The sequence below is a fragment of the Rutidosis leptorrhynchoides genome, chromosome 6, assembly GCF_046630445.1.
Source record: "Rutidosis leptorrhynchoides isolate AG116_Rl617_1_P2 chromosome 6, CSIRO_AGI_Rlap_v1, whole genome shotgun sequence".
NCBI classification, from domain to species: domain Eukaryota; kingdom Viridiplantae; phylum Streptophyta; class Magnoliopsida; order Asterales; family Asteraceae; genus Rutidosis; species Rutidosis leptorrhynchoides.
Window position 1 is genome coordinate 154,930,504 of NC_092338.1, and position 20,920 is coordinate 154,951,423.

General features: G+C 35.0%; 1 protein-coding gene across 1 annotated transcript; it reads left to right on the forward strand.

The window, feature by feature from the left end:
- The first annotated feature begins 2,378 nt into the window (after window positions 1-2,378).
- Window positions 2,379-3,007, forward strand: LOC139853176 (glutaredoxin-C11-like). The gene is made up of 2 exons (XM_071842557.1): window positions 2,379-2,866; window positions 2,917-3,007. Exon 1 carries the CDS (start codon window positions 2,446-2,448, stop codon window positions 2,743-2,745), a length of 300 nt encoding a protein of 99 aa, XP_071698658.1. The 5' UTR covers window positions 2,379-2,445; the 3' UTR covers window positions 2,746-2,866; window positions 2,917-3,007.
- Window positions 3,008-20,920: the final 17,913 nt, after the last annotated feature.

Consider the following 20,920-nt stretch of genomic DNA (forward strand, 5'->3'; position numbering starts at 1 on the left):
ATCCTCATTGTATTTGGCATTAATATTAATGAGTCAATGAAACAATAAAGCAACATGGTACATAATTTTGGGTTTGTTTTGAAAAATCATTAATAAAATATTGAAAATTGACACTGCATTTCAAAAATACTTAACAATTCCTTGAAATTAGATGTAAGATTGTTGTAGTAGTGCTAAGTCTTACTCATCACTGAAATATAAACCTATAATTTGTAATGAAATGTTATCCAAAGATGTGGAGGTTATGGCGGTCCATAAGGATGCGGCAGTCAATTTTGTCCATAAGGATGGTGGTTTGGACAAGGGAGGATATTTGGTTTCAAAATATAATACTCCGTATGGTCTTTTAGATGGTTAATGCTAATTAAAATGAAAGTAGTATTGCAGGTATTCGTAAGGTATGTAAAATTATATAATAAGTTATCTTTAGTAAGGATTATTAAAGATTTATAGTTTCCATAGTACAGCTGACCCATTTGAACCCGACCCACTTGACCCGTCTAAAAAGTTTGACCCGTTTGACCCATGACCCGTTTCGACCTGTTACCCAACTTGACCTATTTGGACCCTTTTAAAACTCTGACCCGTTGGACCATCACCCTTTTCAACCCAAAACCGATTTGACCCGTTACCCAAACCGACCATTCCTGACCCGTTATGTAGGAAATGCTTTATGGCTTAGAGATTATAGATGAAAGTTTTGGGGTAGGAATATATTGCCACACAAGAGAGAAAACGATGATCACTTTGGTATACTTATCCTTTGTACCATTTTCAGCTATTCTCTCTTATTAGAAAAATATTCCAATTCCGATCCTTATTAAAATATGTCAATGATGATTCTTGTCACGCAGGCCCATTTGAGATAATATAAGAAAAGAATCCCGAGAATTCCTTCTTTTTTCTTCATACACTCGTAAAGAATTTCGATACATAATGATGTGTTAAATTATTGGCTTGGCATCTGAAGAGGTGGAGATCATGTAGCATTTTGTTCCCCACATCTATATTCCCAACATTTTAGTTTTTTTTTTTTTTTTAAAAGTAAATGCATTGACAATAAAAAGTTGAATTTTGAAATATGCAGATGCTTATTTCAGCATCATAGCTACATCATATGTGCATATATAGATTCTTACTGTTTAAAGCATCAATTGGTTGGTTATTAGTTCGGATAAGATTAAATTATTAGAAGCACATCCGATTAGTTTACGTGATAAATGTCGGGCAACCTTTCTTTTTAATTATTGAAAAGTTCAGACTAGATGCAGAGATATAAAGTTTCATTAGAATAGTATTTATGTGTTGCCTACATTAGACCAGTCAATTGGCATGTTCATATTTGCCGTAAGATTTAATTAAGGTACTGAAAATATCTCAATAATTATGCAGGTAATTTGTGGCCTAAGTTTCAAAACAATTTAGATAAAGAACAGGTTCCATTCAGGGTAGATATGCAAATCTGACTTGCTACCTATTTACTCAAAATGAATCAATTATTGTTATATGAACTTTATTACCGTCTAGTTAACCATAGTAACAACTTTCATTACTTAGTTTACTAGATGGCAATGGACGGAAAAACCAACGGGTATCCGTACCCGTGATGGGCGGATATATTCAAAAAATTACCCACGGGTCATGGGTATCCGTGGTTACGGATTACTTAATATGCATATGTTTTGAACCCATGGGTTTGCCTGCGGGTCATGGGTATCTGCTGATAACGGGCACGGGCGAAAAATCTACCCGTTGATGGGTAAAAAGAAATTTTTGATGGGCTGGTCGTGGATATTAAGGATCCGTGTCCAATACCCACGGGTGCCATCCCTATTTACTACGAACGTTTGGCTCGTTAATCGTTATAGTTGGGTAGCTTATCCTTGCTAACTAGACATTCATAAATTTACTGTGATCTTTTGAACCTTCATTTTCATGCATCTATTCATTAGAGTTTCTATTCGATAAAATAAAGTTGTCAACGCCTAATTTTCAAAATTCTTCGTGCTGCAAGAAGCACCTGCCGAGTACTAATTCTACACTTGTTTCCGATTTCTATTAATTCTGCAGGTTTTGTGGAACGATTCCCATATATAACATGTCTGCAAATAATTGTTTTTGCACTAAACCTGAAGAATATATTCTCCACCTACATGGCTTCTACTGATTAGCTTGTAAGTAAACAACATGTGTCAACTTGTTTATAGCACAATTCATCATTATCAACCAAATCATAACCCTTTATCTATATTAATAATATCCGAAAGGAACATATCTTTTTCGCATTTACTATTCTGCTTTATTCTTCTTTTCCTTTAGTTTCCGTCGCTTATATAAGAGTAAATCCCAACTTCATAGTTTAACAAGTCAACCTTCAAGTATTACAAACATATCTACACTTGATCACTAGTGTTTAGCAATTAGAAGTCTAACCGTTTTTCACTAATGGATAGAGTAAAAAATTTGGCCTCGAAGAATGCAGCGGTGATCTTCACCAAAAGCTCGTGTTGTATGTGCCATAGCATCAAGGCGCTATTCTATGACCTCGGTGCAAGTCCTTCTGTTCATGAAGTTGACCATGATGCGGATATGGAGCGGGCCCTACGACGGCTAGGCTGTAATCCTGCTTTCCCTGCAGTGTTTATAGGTGGTAAATATATTGGTTCTGCTAAAGATGTCATTTCTCTTCATGTTGATGGGTCCCTGAAACAAAAGCTGATTGACGCACGAGCTATCTGGTTCTAGCATGTATCCCGAGTGCGTAGTGGTTTTAAGGAACTAACGCTGTTATTAGAAAACTAGAAACCAAGTCTAAGAGCCGCTTTTTTGCCGGCTTTGTTGACAGAGTTGTATTGAGCCAATTAAAAAAGTTTCTTGGCAGTCTTTGTTATTAATCTTTGCTATATTTCGATCATGAATGCTTGTACGTTTTATACAGTATAACTATCTTCATCTTTGTGTTCATAAATCGTAAACAAATTGTCAAAATATATTCAAGGATTGCCCCATTTATATAGAATAGAAGTATGATCTGAATTTATTAAGACTAATATGTTGCTAGCCGTTGATTTCAAACTTGTTCTGATTATTTTTTAAACTGATTGAGTTATCGTTTGTGAGTTTAGCAACAAGGACAAAAGCTATTCAAAGTGGTGGGCCAAAATGATTTACCATTACACTATTATACAAATCCAAAAGACATCTAAGATAATCACTTAAAATGGTCCAAATGTATCTGTTCTGCTCCTTCTTGTGCACACACTATATGGTCACTACTAGTTTTATGAGCACGTGCGTTTGCACGACATTTATAAATTAGTAGTCGATAACGTTAATATTGATACTTATAAAATGTATAATACAATTACAATAAAAAATCCTTTATTACTGACAACATTTGTACCTAAAACATTAGTATTGAATAGTAACGCATAGATTATGAGTTCATCTGTTGAAATCATTTTAACTAATTGACAAATAATCGACAAAACACCAAACATTAGCCCCTAAAAAGTTGTTTTAGAATTGATCGTTAAGATATTGTAAAAGATTTAATTTTGGTACGGCTCTATTTTTGAGTCAACAGCAAACGTCGATTTATTGACGTCTCGACTGTCGTTTAGAGTCTAAATTGAATTCTAGGCAGGACTTAAAACCCATGGATATTTGATTATACCATTTTCATGGCGTCTCAATTTTATTTTTATTTTTATTTTTATTATACTATTTTTTTAAAAGAAATTTCCAACTTATTGGCCGGAGGTCCACTCAGAAGCAATCTCTTTATCCGTCGAATAGAGATAGGGATGACTTTCTCTAATTTTGAGAGTGTTTCACTCTGAGTGGAAACATGATTTGTCTTCATTCTCGGGTAGGGGAAGGATTCCCATACACAACTCATGTGGTATTGGGTTTTGTTGTTGTTGTTGTTGTATTAATTTGGTAACAATCTGGGCGTATTTTTTGTTCATATGTGGAGAGGAAACCCTAAATTTTTTGGGGATAAATCCTCCGATTGTGTTTTTCTACGGAGTACTTTTTTATTACTCCTTCCGTTTTATATCTATTGTTCACTAGTCTTTTTATAGATGTCCCAAATTAATAATCCACTTCTTTTAATGAAAAAGAATAATGATATATTATATATATATATATATATATATATATATATATATATATATATATATATATATATATATATATATATATATATATATATATATATATATATATATATATATATATATATATATATGTGGCTAAAAACCGAAACTTTATAAAACTCGAGAGCTTCATCAAAACAATGAAGACTCGAAACACGAATACAAACAAAGGCAATGTAACGACCCGACTTTTTCGACTTATATTATTACTTGTTACTTTTACGAAACTGCGTATTTGTGCGTACTAAGTTAGATTAACTACTGGGATCATTAATTATGTTAATTACTTTCGTTAATGCCCTACAACGTGCTTTTAAGTACTTGGTTACTTCACATGATCCTTGTTTGCTTTTACGACCATTAGTGTCACTTATCGCTTTAAACGAGATACGTACTTGGTGGACTTTATTAAACGAGATATGTTAATTACTTTCGTTAATGACAATTACTTAGTTTTATGGTCCCTTAATTAAGCTTAGTGTTTACTAAGGCTTACTAGTACCTTAATGGACTTTATCTTAGTGGACTTCCAAGGCCCACCCTACTTATTTGATGGGCTCACTTAATGGACTAGTTAATGGACTAATTTAGCCCATTAAGCATAAGACAAAACCCAATTAGTTAATTAGACAAGATTAAGCATGCTTGGTACCATATACTTACACTTTTTAGCCTTTTGCTCCATGCCACCCAACATGTACAACCACCACCATGTACCACCATCCAATAGCAAACAATGGTCTCCCCACCCCACCCCACCATGACTGTCGGCCTACTAGGCCACACCCACCATCACCATTTCATTTTAGCTCTCTCATTTTATTTCAAAAACACACACACTTATTCTCTCAACTTTCTCTCTACTTTTCTCTCATCATTTCTTGAAGAAACTTGAAGGTTTTGAATCTTTTTCTCTTCTTTTTCTTCCCAAAACCGAAACATCATCATCATCATTGTTATTTTTGGATTTTGGTTTTTATAACTTCAATCCTCATGTGATCTTGCATTCTTTGATCTCTTTTATGATAAAGAAGCAAGAACAAAGGATCAAAGCTTTGTAGCTTTTGGTTCTACATGAACTTGTAACAACTTTTAAGATCAAATTACTTTATGATCTTCTTCATATTCAAGTATTGGAACTTTAAAGTTCATTTCATGAAGATTCAAGTTTATGACTTGATATCTTTTTGTATAAAGGATCCTTACTTGAACTTGTTTGTTTTTGACTTTAAATCTATCTTTTATGTTTATAGAATTCGATTTGTTTAAGTTACATGGTCAAAGATTACTTGTTAAACTTTGATCTCATAAATCTTGTAACCAAAGTCTAACTTTGAAAGTTCAAGAACAAAAAAGTTTAAGCTTACTAGTTTATGACTTTCATACATGTAAGATTGATCTAAGTTTCATAACTTAAGGTCATCTAATGTAACGACCCGGAAATTTCCGACCAAATTTAAACCCTAATCTCTATATGTTTCCGACACGATAAGCAAAATCTGTAATGTTGAGTCTAGAAAGTTTGAAAACTATATTCGGATATCCGTTACCCTTTGACCTTTGACAATTTCCAACGATTCACGAACCATTGTTTGTATATATATATATATATATATATATATATATATATATATATATATATATATAGGAGTAATACAAATACAATATAAAAGTAGGTATGAGAATACTAATATATGGTTATACAAATATACATACTACAGTTAATTACATATATAATTCGTATAACAAACATAGAAACACAATTCCATATCATTTATGTCATCGAATCGTACCCCCTAGGGAATAAAACAGATACACAATTCCAAATTTAGTTAAAACTCACTATCAACTTTTTACATTTTCAACCATTCTTCTGTTTATAATTGGTACTTTCTGACCCACTTCTTCTTTAAATTAAAGATTGATGATTCATAATACAAGTAAATCAATTCCCATATTGTTATTAATCGACCACTAGTTCCATGCTTGTTTAATACTCTCACCGTTGAAACAACCATTTTTGTTTATGTGATAACCATCGAGCACTACAACAACTGGACTTTACATGGCCACCATGATAGTCACCTTCTTCGACCATCACTAAAGCTCTCTCATTCTACTTCTATTCGTTTTCGTTTATAACTGAAAGTCATCTCAAACCACCCAAGAATAACCTACAATTGTTCTTGTTTCTCTAGTTTATCAAACCACTTACCAGCTAATGATATTATCTGATCACCACACCACCACGATACCCATCAACACTTTGGTTTAAACCACCATACACCATCCCATGAACCACCCTCGCCTCACCGCTTTACATTTTCTACTGTTTCTGTTACTCGCACAAACAACAATCGCTACCACCTTAAAAACCTTGAAAACCTCCACGAACCACCAATTACACCATCCTAGAAACTGTGTTACTCGTAAACATTCCATTTTTCTGTCCAAATTCAGCCGAGAACCATCACTTCAACCAACTTCTACTTCCTATCACCACCTACGGGTTCCACCACCCTGCACCACCTTTCTCCATCCTCTCTATTCTTTTTGTGAATCGTGTCACCACCATTAAATATCATAACCTTGCAACCACCACCAACTGCAGCTCGTATTTCTGTTTCTAATTTCAGTTAACTCCACAACCCAAGTCAACCTCTCTTGCAAACCCATGGCTACCACCATGACCACCGATGGTCACCGTAGCTGTTTATGCTCGCTGCTATTCCTTCTTCTTTTTCTATTTAAAAATGACCCAACGAACCCACTTTGCAGTTGCCATGTTGATTGTTACAGCTGCTATTCGACTTTCAATTAAACAATTTAAAAGTCACATTCAAATTAAATATACTTTAGGATGAGAAGGTGGCAGACAAGATTGGTTTTGAAGATGTGATACTTGATAGTGATTAAAACTAGGAGACAAATTTTTATATTTTTGATTAAAATGAACCAAATGATCCATGGATTGGAACTTCAAAACATTTTGGGCCTGAGTAATCTGTTTGAACTATAAAAATCGGGTTTTAATAGATGGGTTTCAGTTATTTGGCCTGTTGGGCCGAATTAATCTTGGGCCGAAATGAAAGAAATAGGTTTAAGAGAAATGATTTAGGAAACAAATCACTAAAGTAGAAGGTAGAGGAGTGGCAGGGTGTTGGCATGGGGAAGTAAGAGGTCCTAGGTTCGAGTCTCATTCACGGTGTTTCTTTTTAGAAAAAGCTTTTAAGGGTTCGTGAATCGAAGGCCAACCATGCACATGTTAAATGATGTTATATGTATTTTTACTACAAAATACAGTATGGTGAGTATATAGTCCCACTTTTAAACTCTAAATATTTCGGGATGAGAATACATGTATTTTATGTTTTACGTTATGGACACAAGTAACTGAAAATATATTCTACGTTGAGTTGTACCACTGGCATACTTCCCTGTAGCTTGGTAACTAATATTTACAGCGGTATTGTAAACGCGAATCCTGTTGATAGATCTATCGGGCTTGACAACCCCAACCGGACTGGACGACCAGTATTCAACGGTTGCACAGTACTTCGTTTCGTGACTACACTTGGTACAGTGTAGTAAGATTTTATAATAAAGGGAATATGCGACGTGATTAATTGTTAAGTATGGTTACCAAGTGCTCAACCACTTAGAATATTTTTATTAAATGTTTATATATGAAATCTTGTGGTCCATTGTTATAACGCTGCTAGCATCAAACCTATATATCTCACCAACTTTATGTTGACTTTTTAAAGCATGTTATTCTCAGGTACGAATTAAGTCTTCCGCTGTGCAATAGCTCATATTAAGGACCTTACTTGGAGTCGATCATCGCAATGGGACCAACTGTTGAAGATTCCGTCCGGGAGGATTAGTTCGGGTTACTACAGTTGGTATCAGAGCGTTGGTCTTAGCGAACCAGGCCTTGCATTAGTGTGTCTAACTGATAAGTTGTTAGGATACATTAGTGAGTCTGGACTTTGACCGTGTCTACCTGTCAAAAAGTTTTGCATATCATTTCTAGTCGGAAACCATCTGCTTATCATCCTTAGGGAATTGCCTGCTTATCATTCTTTAGTCTAGACACGTCTTACTGCATCTAGTGCATCGATAGTGTATAGACAAAAATTCATATCTTAGTGCATCTGTAGACTTGCTTGTCATATGCCGTAAGTTCCTCTGTAGGTTATGAAATCTTTAGTATTATAGATATTCTATGAAGTTAGAATATCATCCTATATTCGAGAATCATTACACATCGAAGATCCTTCTCATTCACCAAATTGCCCTCTTGGCAATGAACCAGAATCACTTACCGGCGAACCTGTTCGAGAAACCATTTTCTCCCTTATCTCTAGAGTATCTCGTCACGATTATATATTATCCCACATTTCGAATCTTGCTCATTCGCTCGCTCCAACCGCCAATCATCCCGGTGTACAAGCAGAAGTTAACGAACTACGCGCTCGTGTGACGACTTTGGAGAACCTGGTGCGAAGGTTATGAATACCGGCAGCAGCACCAACAGCATAATCAGTATCACCATCATCAACGTCAACGGTATCTTTATTATCCCCAAATCATAACCGCGTCGTAAACCTCCACGTCACAAACTGTACCTCAAGCATAATCACCGTTCTACGTATTGTTCTATCTACATCATTTTCGTTCTACATAACGTTCTACATTGGTTATCCTCACTTTACATATCATTTCACATCAATTGTCTCCGTTCGATATGACGATTATGTAATTTCTAAAGTTAGAAATTATGTAATAAATCAAATGAGTTTAATATCTTATTGACTCATTAAATCCATAATTGCATCTGAAGAAAATATATATGCAAGTATATTTTCATAAAGATTGTAATTAACAAATCTTCCGTACAACTATTAATGATGAAAAATATTTTAACGGGTGGGTAGTACCCGAGGAATATTCAAAATTCACATTAACAAGTTACACTGTACATTCTTCGAATCTGATTCAACGGTCATTTATTATCCTACTTACAACCACCGATATTCATATCCGCTCATCCCGGAATAATCATTTTCATTCAAATTTCATATTCGGATTTGGACTTATCAGAATCCCAAAAGTGGCATAAAGAAGAAAACATGGACAAAATAAAATTTGTTAGAAACAGACGAATTAACTAAATTGAAATATTGTTAGGAATCCACGCTAACTGTTCCTAGCTAACTGTTCCCTGCTAACATTTAATTTATCGCAATTTACATTCTCGCAATTTTATTTATTGTTATTTAATTTCTGCACTTTACATACCGTCGGGACACGTATACAAGGTTTCGATTTATCATATTGACCCATCTATATATATATTTCGGAACAACCATAGACACTCTATATGTGAAGGTGGGAGTTGGCTATACAGGGTCGGAGTTGATTCCAAAATATATATATACTTTGAGTTGTGATCGACACCGAGACCGGTACACGGGTCACGATACGTATTAAGTAATTCGAATATTGTATATCTAATTTATATATGAATTTATCGGACTATTGGACTGCTAACTTTGGACAATTAAAATGAGTTAAAATGTTGATTATAACATATGAAACTAAACGATTCTTCAAGTTTGCCACTTGATTCTATTTTAAACCTCATTCGTATCTTGACAACTACAATTCGCATCCACAACTTTTTATGATTCTTGAAAACATCTCGATCGAGAGGTTGAACCAGCCGCACTTTGTCTACGAAAGAAAGATTTATGCATACAGTTATGCACCTGAAAAACTTTCGAAACCGAAGTTATAGTAAAATCACATCCGCGTCGAATTCCTTATCATTAGCAAAAACAATCATATGATTTCCTTTTCAAGAAGCCAATTTTGTCACAGCTTCAGCAAGTTAACTTCGACTCCTCAGTAAAGAATACTCTTATTATAATCTCGATATTTATACGCCGTCGTTACCGGAGAACCTTTTATTTTCCACCATATTACCATCAGCGTTTAATTATCTAAAAACACAATTCTCCCAAAACCACCTCGGTTTGAAAACCGATGACCCATATTCGTTAACTTTGAAAATGCTGATGAAGCAGCATGTTGTAGATAGTTTTAATGGTCAAAAGTTGATAATAAAGAAGGAAATGTTAGGAACGCTCGATAGAAAATTCGGTACTAAAAATCGAATTGAGCACACCATGAAAGAAACAAAGAACAAATACAAGGATCAAACCCTATATTCAAAGAATCCAGATGATTCGGTATCTGATGAAATCTTTAGCGAACACCTTGCTTCTGAATCTAAACCCTTACGGGTAAATCTTCATCATCATCCTTCGATATTAGAAATTTCAAGATATTATCGTATTGAAAATATCTTCAGTACCTCTGAAGATATCTTCAAAATACTCTCGTCCGATATTACCTCTCCGCTCAATCTGTACTACATCATAAAAGAAACTGTATTAGTTTCTAAATTCTAAAACCTTCGAGTTAAAATAGGAATGTTTTGAAGTAGTGTTGGGAACTGAAGCATGAATTAATATAATATAATGAAACTTGATCAACTTCATTATATTACAGTAAGTCATGTTAAGTCTCTAATGAAATGTGATGATTCACAGTACCATCATCATGTGTCATGTTACACGGCACTTACATTCTATCCAATCTCCAAACATATTAGGAACATATCATCTTGATAATTCTATCTTTCTGGATATTCTGGTAATTTGACAAATCAAAAATCGTGCCATTACCATTTTTTTTTTAGAGCATTAGCTATGTTCATTTCAAATTTCATACCTACGAATTCCGGATCATTGCTCGCTTGACTCAAGGACGGGAAGAGGAAACGAAGGGAGTAATTTTATAAGTATCCGACAATGAAATCACAACAGATTTGCCGCATTAAATCAAAGGAGATCCTGTTTCCTAAATCGCCGAAGAACCAAATCTTATTACGAAAGATTTTCTTTAAATCCCTTAAATCCCGGAAATCAATCATAACAACGTCATCGGTTAAAACAATTTCATATTTACCCATTTCACTCTTTTGTGATAACTTCACTCGTACGCTTCACATGATCGAATCGTTTTATCCATATCTTCCAATAATGATAAAACTCTATTATTACCTCATATTCGTCATGAAAACATTCCTATTGTTATTTATGACAACCTCTACCAAATTTCGGGGACGAAATTTCTTTAACGGGTGGGTACTGTAACGACCCGGAAATTTCCGACCAAATTTAAACCCTAATCTCTATATGTTTCCGACACGATAAGCAAAATCTGTAATGTTGAGTCTAGAAAGTTTGAAAACTATATTCGGATATCCGTTACCCTTTGACCTTTGACAATTTCCAACGATTCACGAACCATTGTTTGTATATATATATATATATATATATATATATATATATATATATATATATATATATATATATATATATATAGGAGTAATACAAATACAATATAAAAGTAGGTATGAGAATACTAATATATGGTTATACAAATATACATACTACAGTTAATTACATATATAATTCGTATAACAAACATAGAAACACAATTCCATATCATTTATGTCATCGAATCGTACCCCCTAGGGAATAAAACAGATACACAATTCCAAATTTAGTTAAAACTCACTATCAACTTTTTACATTTTCAACCATTCTTCTGTTTATAATTGGTACTTTCTGACCCACTTCTTCTTTAAATTAAAGATTGATGATTCATAATACAAGTAAATCAATTCCCATATTGTTATTAATCGACCACTAGTTCCATGCTTATTTAATACTCTCACCGTTGAAACAACCATTTTTGTTTATGTGATAACCATCGAGCACTACAACAACTGGACTTTACATGGCCACCATGATAGTCACCTTCTTCGACCATCACTAAAGCTCTCTCATTCTACTTCTATTCGTTTTCGTTTATAACTGAAAGTCATCTCAAACCACCCAAGAATAACCTACAATTGTTCTTGTTTCTCTAGTTTATCAAACCACTTACCAGCTAATGATATTATCTGATCACCACACCACCACGATACCCATCAACACTTTGGTTTAAACCACCATACACCATCCCATGAACCACCCTCGCCTCACCGCTTTACATTTTCTACTGTTTCTGTTACTCGCACAAACAACAATCGCTACCACCTTAAAAACCTTGAAAACCTCCACGAACCACCAATTACACCATCCTAGAAACTGTGTTACTCGTAAACATTCCATTTTTCTGTCCAAATTCAGCCGAGAACCATCACTTCAACCAACTTCTACTTCCTATCACCACCTACGGGTTCCACCACCCTGCACCACCTTTCTCCATCCTCTCTATTCTTTTTGTGAATCGTGTCACCACCATTAAATATCATAACCTTGCAACCACCACCAACTGCAGCTCGTATTTCTGTTTCTAATTTCAGTTAACTCCACAACCCAAGTCAACCTCTCTTGCAAACCCATGGCTACCACCATGACCACCGATGGTCACCGTAGCTGTTTATGCTCGCTGCTATTCCTTCTTCTTTTTCTATTTAAAAATGACCCAACGAACCCACTTTGCAGTTGCCATGTTGATTGTTACAGCTGCTATTCGACTTTCAATTAAACAATTTAAAAGTCACATTCAAATTAAATATACTTTAGGATGAGAAGGTGGCAGACAAGATTGGTTTTGAAGATGTGATACTTGATAGTGATTAAAACTAGGAGACAAATTTTTATATTTTTGATTAAAATGAACCAAATGATCCATGGATTGGAACTTCAAAACATTTTGGGCCTGAGTAATCTGTTTGAACTATAAAAATCGGGTTTTAATAGATGGGTTTCAGTTATTTGGCCTGTTGGGCCGAATTAATCTTGGGCCGAAATGAAAGAAATAGGTTTAAGAGAAATGATTTAGGAAACAAATCACTAAAGTAGAAGGTAGAGGAGTGGCAGGGTGTTGGCATGGGGAAGTAAGAGGTCCTAGGTTCGAGTCTCATTCACGGTGTTTCTTTTTAGAAAAAGCTTTTAAGGGTTCGTGAATCGAAGGCCAACCATGCACATGTTAAATGATGTTATATGTATTTTTACTACAAAATACAGTATGGTGAGTATATAGTCCCACTTTTAAACTCTAAATATTTCGGGATGAGAATACATGTATTTTATGTTTTACGTTATGGACACAAGTAACTGAAAATATATTCTACGTTGAGTTGTACCACTGGCATACTTCCCTGTAGCTTGGTAACTAATATTTACAGCGGTATTGTAAACGCGAATCCTGTTGATAGATCTATCGGGCTTGACAACCCCAACCGGACTGGACGACCAGTATTCAACGGTTGCACAGTACTTCGTTTCGTGACTACACTTGGTACAGTGTAGTAAGATTTTATAATAAAGGGAATATGCGACGTGATTAATTGTTAAGTATGGTTACCAAGTGCTCAACCACTTAGAATATTTTTATTAAATGTTTATATATGAAATCTTGTGGTCCATTGTTATAACGCTGCTAGCATCAAACCTATATATCTCACCAACTTTATGTTGACTTTTTAAAGCATGTTATTCTCAGGTACGAATTAAGTCTTCCGCTGTGCAATAGCTCATATTAAGGACCTTACTTGGAGTCGATCATCGCAATGGGACCAACTGTTGAAGATTCCGTCCGGGAGGATTAGTTCGGGTTACTACAGTTGGTATCAGAGCGTTGGTCTTAGCGAACCAGGCCTTGCATTAGTGTGTCTAACTGATAAGTTGTTAGGATACATTAGTGAGTCTGGACTTTGACCGTGTCTACCTGTCAAAAAGTTTTGCATATCATTTCTAGTCGGAAACCATCTGCTTATCATCCTTAGGGAATTGCCTGCTTATCATTCTTTAGTCTAGACACGTCTTACTGCATCTAGTGCATCGATAGTGTATAGACAAAAATTCATATCTTAGTGCATCTGTAGACTTGCTTGTCATATGCCGTAAGTTCCTCTGTAGGTTATGAAATCTTTAGTATTATAGATATTCTATGAAGTTAGAATATCATCCTATATTCGAGAATCATTACACATCGAAGATCCTTCTCATTCACCAAATTGCCCTCTTGGCAATGAACCAGAATCACTTACCGGCGAACCTGTTCGAGAAACCATTTTCTCCCTTATCTCTAGAGTATCTCGTCACGATTATATATTATCCCACATTTCGAATCTTGCTCATTCGCTCGCTCCAACCGCCAATCATCCCGGTGTACAAGCAGAAGTTAACGAACTACGCGCTCGTGTGACGACTTTGGAGAACCTGGTGCGAAGGTTATGAATACCGGCAGCAGCACCAACAGCATAATCAGTATCACCATCATCAACGTCAACGGTATCTTTATTATCCCCAAATCATAACCGCGTCGTAAACCTCCACGTCACAAACTGTACCTCAAGCATAATCACCGTTCTACGTATTGTTCTATCTACATCATTTTCGTTCTACATAACGTTCTACATTGGTTATCCTCACTTTACATATCATTTCACATCAATTGTCTCCGTTCGATATGACGATTATGTAATTTCTAAAGTTAGAAATTATGTAATAAATCAAATGAGTTTAATATCTTATTGACTCATTAAATCCATAATTGCATCTGAAGAAAATATATATGCAAGTATATTTTCATAAAGATTGTAATTAACAAATCTTCCGTACAACTATTAATGATGAAAAATATTTTAACGGGTGGGTAGTACCCGAGGAATATTCAAAATTCACATTAACAAGTTACACTGTACATTCTTCGAATCTGATTCAACGGTCATTTATTATCCTACTTACAACCACCGATATTCATATCCGCTCATCCCGGAATAATCATTTTCATTCAAATTTCATATTCGGATTTGGACTTATCAGAATCCCAAAAGTGGCATAAAGAAGAAAACATGGACAAAATAAAATTTGTTAGAAACAGACGAATTAACTAAATTGAAATATTGTTAGGAATCCACGCTAACTGTTCCTAGCTAACTGTTCCCTGCTAACATTTAATTTATCGCAATTTACATTCTCGCAATTTTATTTATTGTTATTTAATTTCTGCACTTTACATACCGTCGGGACACGTATACAAGGTTTCGATTTATCATATTGACCCATCTATATATATATTTCGGAACAACCATAGACACTCTATATGTGAAGGTGGGAGTTGGCTATACAGGGTCGGAGTTGATTCCAAAATATATATATACTTTGAGTTGTGATCGACACCGAGACCGGTACACGGGTCACGATACGTATTAAGTAATTCGAATATTGTATATCTAATTTATATATGAATTTATCGGACTATTGGACTGCTAACTTTGGACAATTAAAATGAGTTAAAATGTTGATTATAACATATGAAACTAAACGATTCTTCAAGTTTGCCACTTGATTCTATTTTAAACCTCATTCGTATCTTGACAACTACAATTCGCATCCACAACTTTTTATGATTCTTGAAAACATCTCGATCGAGAGGTTGAACCAGCCGCACTTTGTCTACGAAAGAAAGATTTATGCATACAGTTATGCACCTGAAAAACTTTCGAAACCGAAGTTATAGTAAAATCACATCCGCGTCGAATTCCTTATCATTAGCAAAAACAATCATATGATTTCCTTTTCAAGAAGCCAATTTTGTCACAGCTTCAGCAAGTTAACTTCGACTCCTCAGTAAAGAATACTCTTATTATAATCTCGATATTTATACGCCGTCGTTACCGGAGAACCTTTTATTTTCCACCATATTACCATCAGCGTTTAATTATCTAAAAACACAATTCTCCCAAAACCACCTCGGTTTGAAAACCGATGACCCATATTCGTTAACTTTGAAAATGCTGATGAAGCAGCATGTTGTAGATAGTTTTAATGGTCAAAAGTTGATAATAAAGAAGGAAATGTTAGGAACGCTCGATAGAAAATTCGGTACTAAAAATCGAATTGAGCACACCATGAAAGAAACAAAGAACAAATACAAGGATCAAACCCTATATTCAAAGAATCCAGATGATTCGGTATCTGATGAAATCTTTAGCGAACACCTTGCTTCTGAATCTAAACCCTTACGGGTAAATCTTCATCATCATCCTTCGATATTAGAAATTTCAAGATATTATCGTATTGAAAATATCTTCAGTACCTCTGAAGATATCTTCAAAATACTCTCGTCCGATATTACCTCTCCGCTCAATCTGTACTACATCATAAAAGAAACTGTATTAGTTTCTAAATTCTAAAACCTTCGAGTTAAAATAGGAATGTTTTGAAGTAGTGTTGGGAACTGAAGCATGAATTAATATAATATAATGAAACTTGATCAACTTCATTATATTACAGTAAGTCATGTTAAGTCTCTAATGAAATGTGATGATTCACAGTACCATCATCATGTGTCATGTTACATGGCACTTACATTTTATCCAATCTCCAAACATATTAGGAACATATCATCTTGATAATTCTATCTTTCTGGATATTCTGGTAATTTGACAAATCAAAAATCGTGCCATTACCATTTTTTTTTTTAGAGCATTAGCTATGTTCATTTCAAATTTCATACCTACGAATTCCGGATCATTGCTCGCTTGACTCAAGGACGGGAAGAGGAAACGAAGGGAGTAATTTTATAAGTATCCGACAATGAAATCACAACAGATTTGCCGCATTAAATCAAAGGAGATCCTGTTTCCTAAATCGCCGAAGAACCAAATCTTATTACGAAAGATTTTCTTTAAATCCCTTAAATCCCGGAAATCAATCATAACAACGTCATCGGTTAAAACAATTTCATATTTACCCATTTCACTCTTTTGTGATAACTTCACTCGTACGCTTCACATGATCGAATCGTTTTATCCATATCTTCCAATAATGATAAAACTCTATTATTACCTCATATTCGTCATGAAAACATTCCTATTGTTATTTATGACAACCTCTACCAAATTTCGGGGACGAAATTTCTTTAACGGGTGGGTACTGTAACGACCCGGAAATTTCCGACCAAATTTAAACCCTAATCTCTATATGTTTCCGACACGATAAGCAAAATCTGTAATGTTGAGTCTAGAAAGTTTGAAAACTATATTCGGATATCCGTTACCCTTTGACCTTTGACAATTTCCAACGATTCACGAACCATTGTTTGTATATATATATATATATATATATATATATATATATATATATATATATATATATATATATATATATAGGAGTAATACAAATACAATATAAAAGTAGGTATGAGAATACTAATATATGGTTATACAAATATACATACTACAGTTAATTACATATATAATTCGTATAACAAACATAGAAACACAATTCCATATCATTTATGTCATCGAATCGTACCCCCTAGGGAATAAAACAGATACACAATTCCAAATTTAGTTAAAACTCACTATCAACTTTTTACATTTTCAACCATTCTTCTGTTTATAATTGGTACTTTCTGACCCACTTCTTCTTTAAATTAAAGATTGATGATTCATAATACAAGTAAATCAATTCCCATATTGTTATTAATCGACCACTAGTTCCATGCTTGTTTAATACTCTCACCGTTGAAACAACCATTTTTGTTTATGTGATAACCATCGAGCACTACAACAACTGGACTTTACATGGCCACCATGATAGTCACCTTCTTCGACCATCACTAAAGCTCTCTCATTCTACTTCTATTCGTTTTCGTTTATAACTGAAAGTCATCTCAAACCACCCAAGAATAACCTACAATTGTTCTTGTTTCTCTAGTTTATCAAACCACTTACCAGCTAATGATATTATCTGATCACCACACCACCACGATACCCATCAACACTTTGGTTTAAACCACCATACACCATCCCATGAACCACCCTCGCCTCACCGCTTTACATTTTCTACTGTTTCTGTTACTCGCACAAACAACAATCGCTACCACCTTAAAAACCTTGAAAACCTCCACGAACCACCAATTACACCATCCTAGAAACTGTGTTACTCGTAAACATTCCATTTTTCTGTCCAAATTCAGCCGAGAACCATCACTTCAACCAACTTCTACTTCCTATCACCACCTACGGGTTCCACCACCCTGCACCACCTTTCTCCATCCTCTCTATTCTTTTTGTGAATCGTGTCACCACCATTAAATATCATAACCTTGCAACCACCACCAACTGCAGCTCGTATTTCTGTTTCTAATTTCAGTTAACTCCACAACCCAAGTCAACCTCTCTTGCAAACCCATGGCTACCACCATGACCACCGATGGTCACCGTAGCTGTTTATGCTCGCTGCTATTCCTTCTTCTTTTTCTATTTAAAAATGACCCAACGAACCCACTTTGCAGTTGCCATGTTGATTGTTACAGCTGCTATTCGACTTTCAATTAAACAATTTAAAAGTCACATTCAAATTAAATATACTTTAGGATGAGAAGGTGGCAGACAAGATTGGTTTTGAAGATGTGATACTTGATAGTGATTAAAACTAGGAGACAAATTTTTATATTTTTGATTAAAATGAACCAAATGATCCATGGATTGGAACTTCAAAACATTTTGGGCCTGAGTAATCTGTTTGAACTATAAAAATCGGGTTTTAATAGATGGGTTTCAGTTATTTGGCCTGTTGGGCCGAATTAATCTTGGGCCGAAATGAAAGAAATAGGTTTAAGAGAAATGATTTAGGAAACAAATCACTAAAGTAGAAGGTAGAGGAGTGGCAGGGTGTTGGCATGGGGAAGTAAGAGGTCCTAGGTTCGAGTCTCATTCACGGTGTTTCTTTTTAGAAAAAGCTTTTAAGGGTTCGTGAATCGAAGGCCAACCATGCACATGTTAAATGATGTTATATGTATTTTTACTACAAAATACAGTATGGTGAGTATATAGTCCCACTTTTAAACTCTAAATATTTCGGGATGAGAATACATGTATTTTATGTTTTACGTTATGGACACAAGTAACTGAAAATATATTCTACGTTGAGTTGTACCACTGGCATACTTCCCTGTAGCTTGGTAACTAATATTTACAGCGGTATTGTAAACGCGAATCCTGTTGATAGATCTATCGGGCTTGACAACCCCAACCGGACTGGACGACCAGTATTCAACGGTTGCACAGTACTTCGTTTCGTGACTACACTTGGTACAGTGTAGTAAGATTTTATAATAAAGGGAATATGCGACGTGATTAATTGTTAAGTATGGTTACCAAGTGCTCAACCACTTAGAATATTTTTATTAAATGTTTATATATGAAATCTTGTGGTCCATTGTTATAACGCTGCTAGCATCAAACCTATATATCTCACCAACTTTATGTTGACTTTTTAAAGCATGTTATTCTCAGGTACGAATTAAGTCTTCCGCTGTGCAATAGCTCATATTAAGGACCTTACTTGGAGTCGATCATCGCAATGGGACCAACTGTTGAAGATTCCGTCCGGGAGGATTAGTTCGGGTTACTACATCTAACTTGTTAAAACAATAATTCATTTATTCATGTTCACTTTACTTTACAAAATCAAAGTTTCATAGCTTATGGTTGTGTAAAGTTGAAAGTCTAAGTGTTTTGACTTAGGGTTTCACCAAGAACATGAGATCTAGATTTTTTAGTCTAAGATCTTTAATTTCTATTTAATATCTAAGCTCTCTAGCTTAAGGTCTTGATTATTTAGTTTGATTAAAAGTTTATAGCTTTATAAGACTTATAATTGTGTTGAAACTAAGAAAAGTGATGCAACTTTGGTTCATCACCTTGCTCAAACTCTCACATGAGTTGTGTTTTGATTCTTAGTCTTGATTATTGTGTGTTGATGGTAGAACCTTGGTCAAAGTGATGCAAACACATCAACGAGTTGTACACTTGAAGCTATAAGCATCAAGGATGAGAACCTTGATGAGCATTAAGCACCAAGAATCCCACCGGAGCACTTTGTTTACTATTTTCTGGATCTGATCAGTCACCTGGGCTACTGGAAAAATTTATTTCCAGATAGTTCGGCTCGAGTAGATGACTTTTCGTTTAAGACTCGTCTTAATCCAATATACAGTTTAGGATTTATAGCCTTCCAAAAGTCACTACACCCTTGTAACGACGTGCTGAAATTTCTGACCTACTCGCACTTAAACTATCGCCACGGTCAAATGAAGACGAGTTAGGTTTTGAAAATTGGTCAGCGGTTAGAGGACTCATATACGGGGCCTTGGCCACTAGTCTCATGTCATTTCAGTTTGTATAGAGGTCGTAGCATCTGAACGAAGTCAGCCTTTGTTTCGATCTCTATTCTTGATTGGAAACTTACTTTACTTTTTACGTATGATGTTGATGATGATGACACTTATGATTTAACTTACGTACTTTTAAACCCTTTTGGGACAACTTACTGACTTAGTAACTTTTGACTTAGGTTGAGGACCTTTCGGACCGACTTACTTGCTTACTTACCTAGTATCGACTTTTACCGCATTTTCACTGTGAGTTATAGCATCCCTTTTTACTTCAACTATTTTTGGGATAGAGAATACATGCACTTTTTATGATTTACTTACTAGGCACGAGTACTTAAACTTCATATATGTGTGGGTTATATAACGGCATAAACTTTCCCATTAGCTCGGTAACGTTTAGTCATTGGTTTTTGAACCGGTGTTTGACATCCCCACTCGGGCTAGTCGCGCTAGCATTTAACGGGTGTTTAATACTT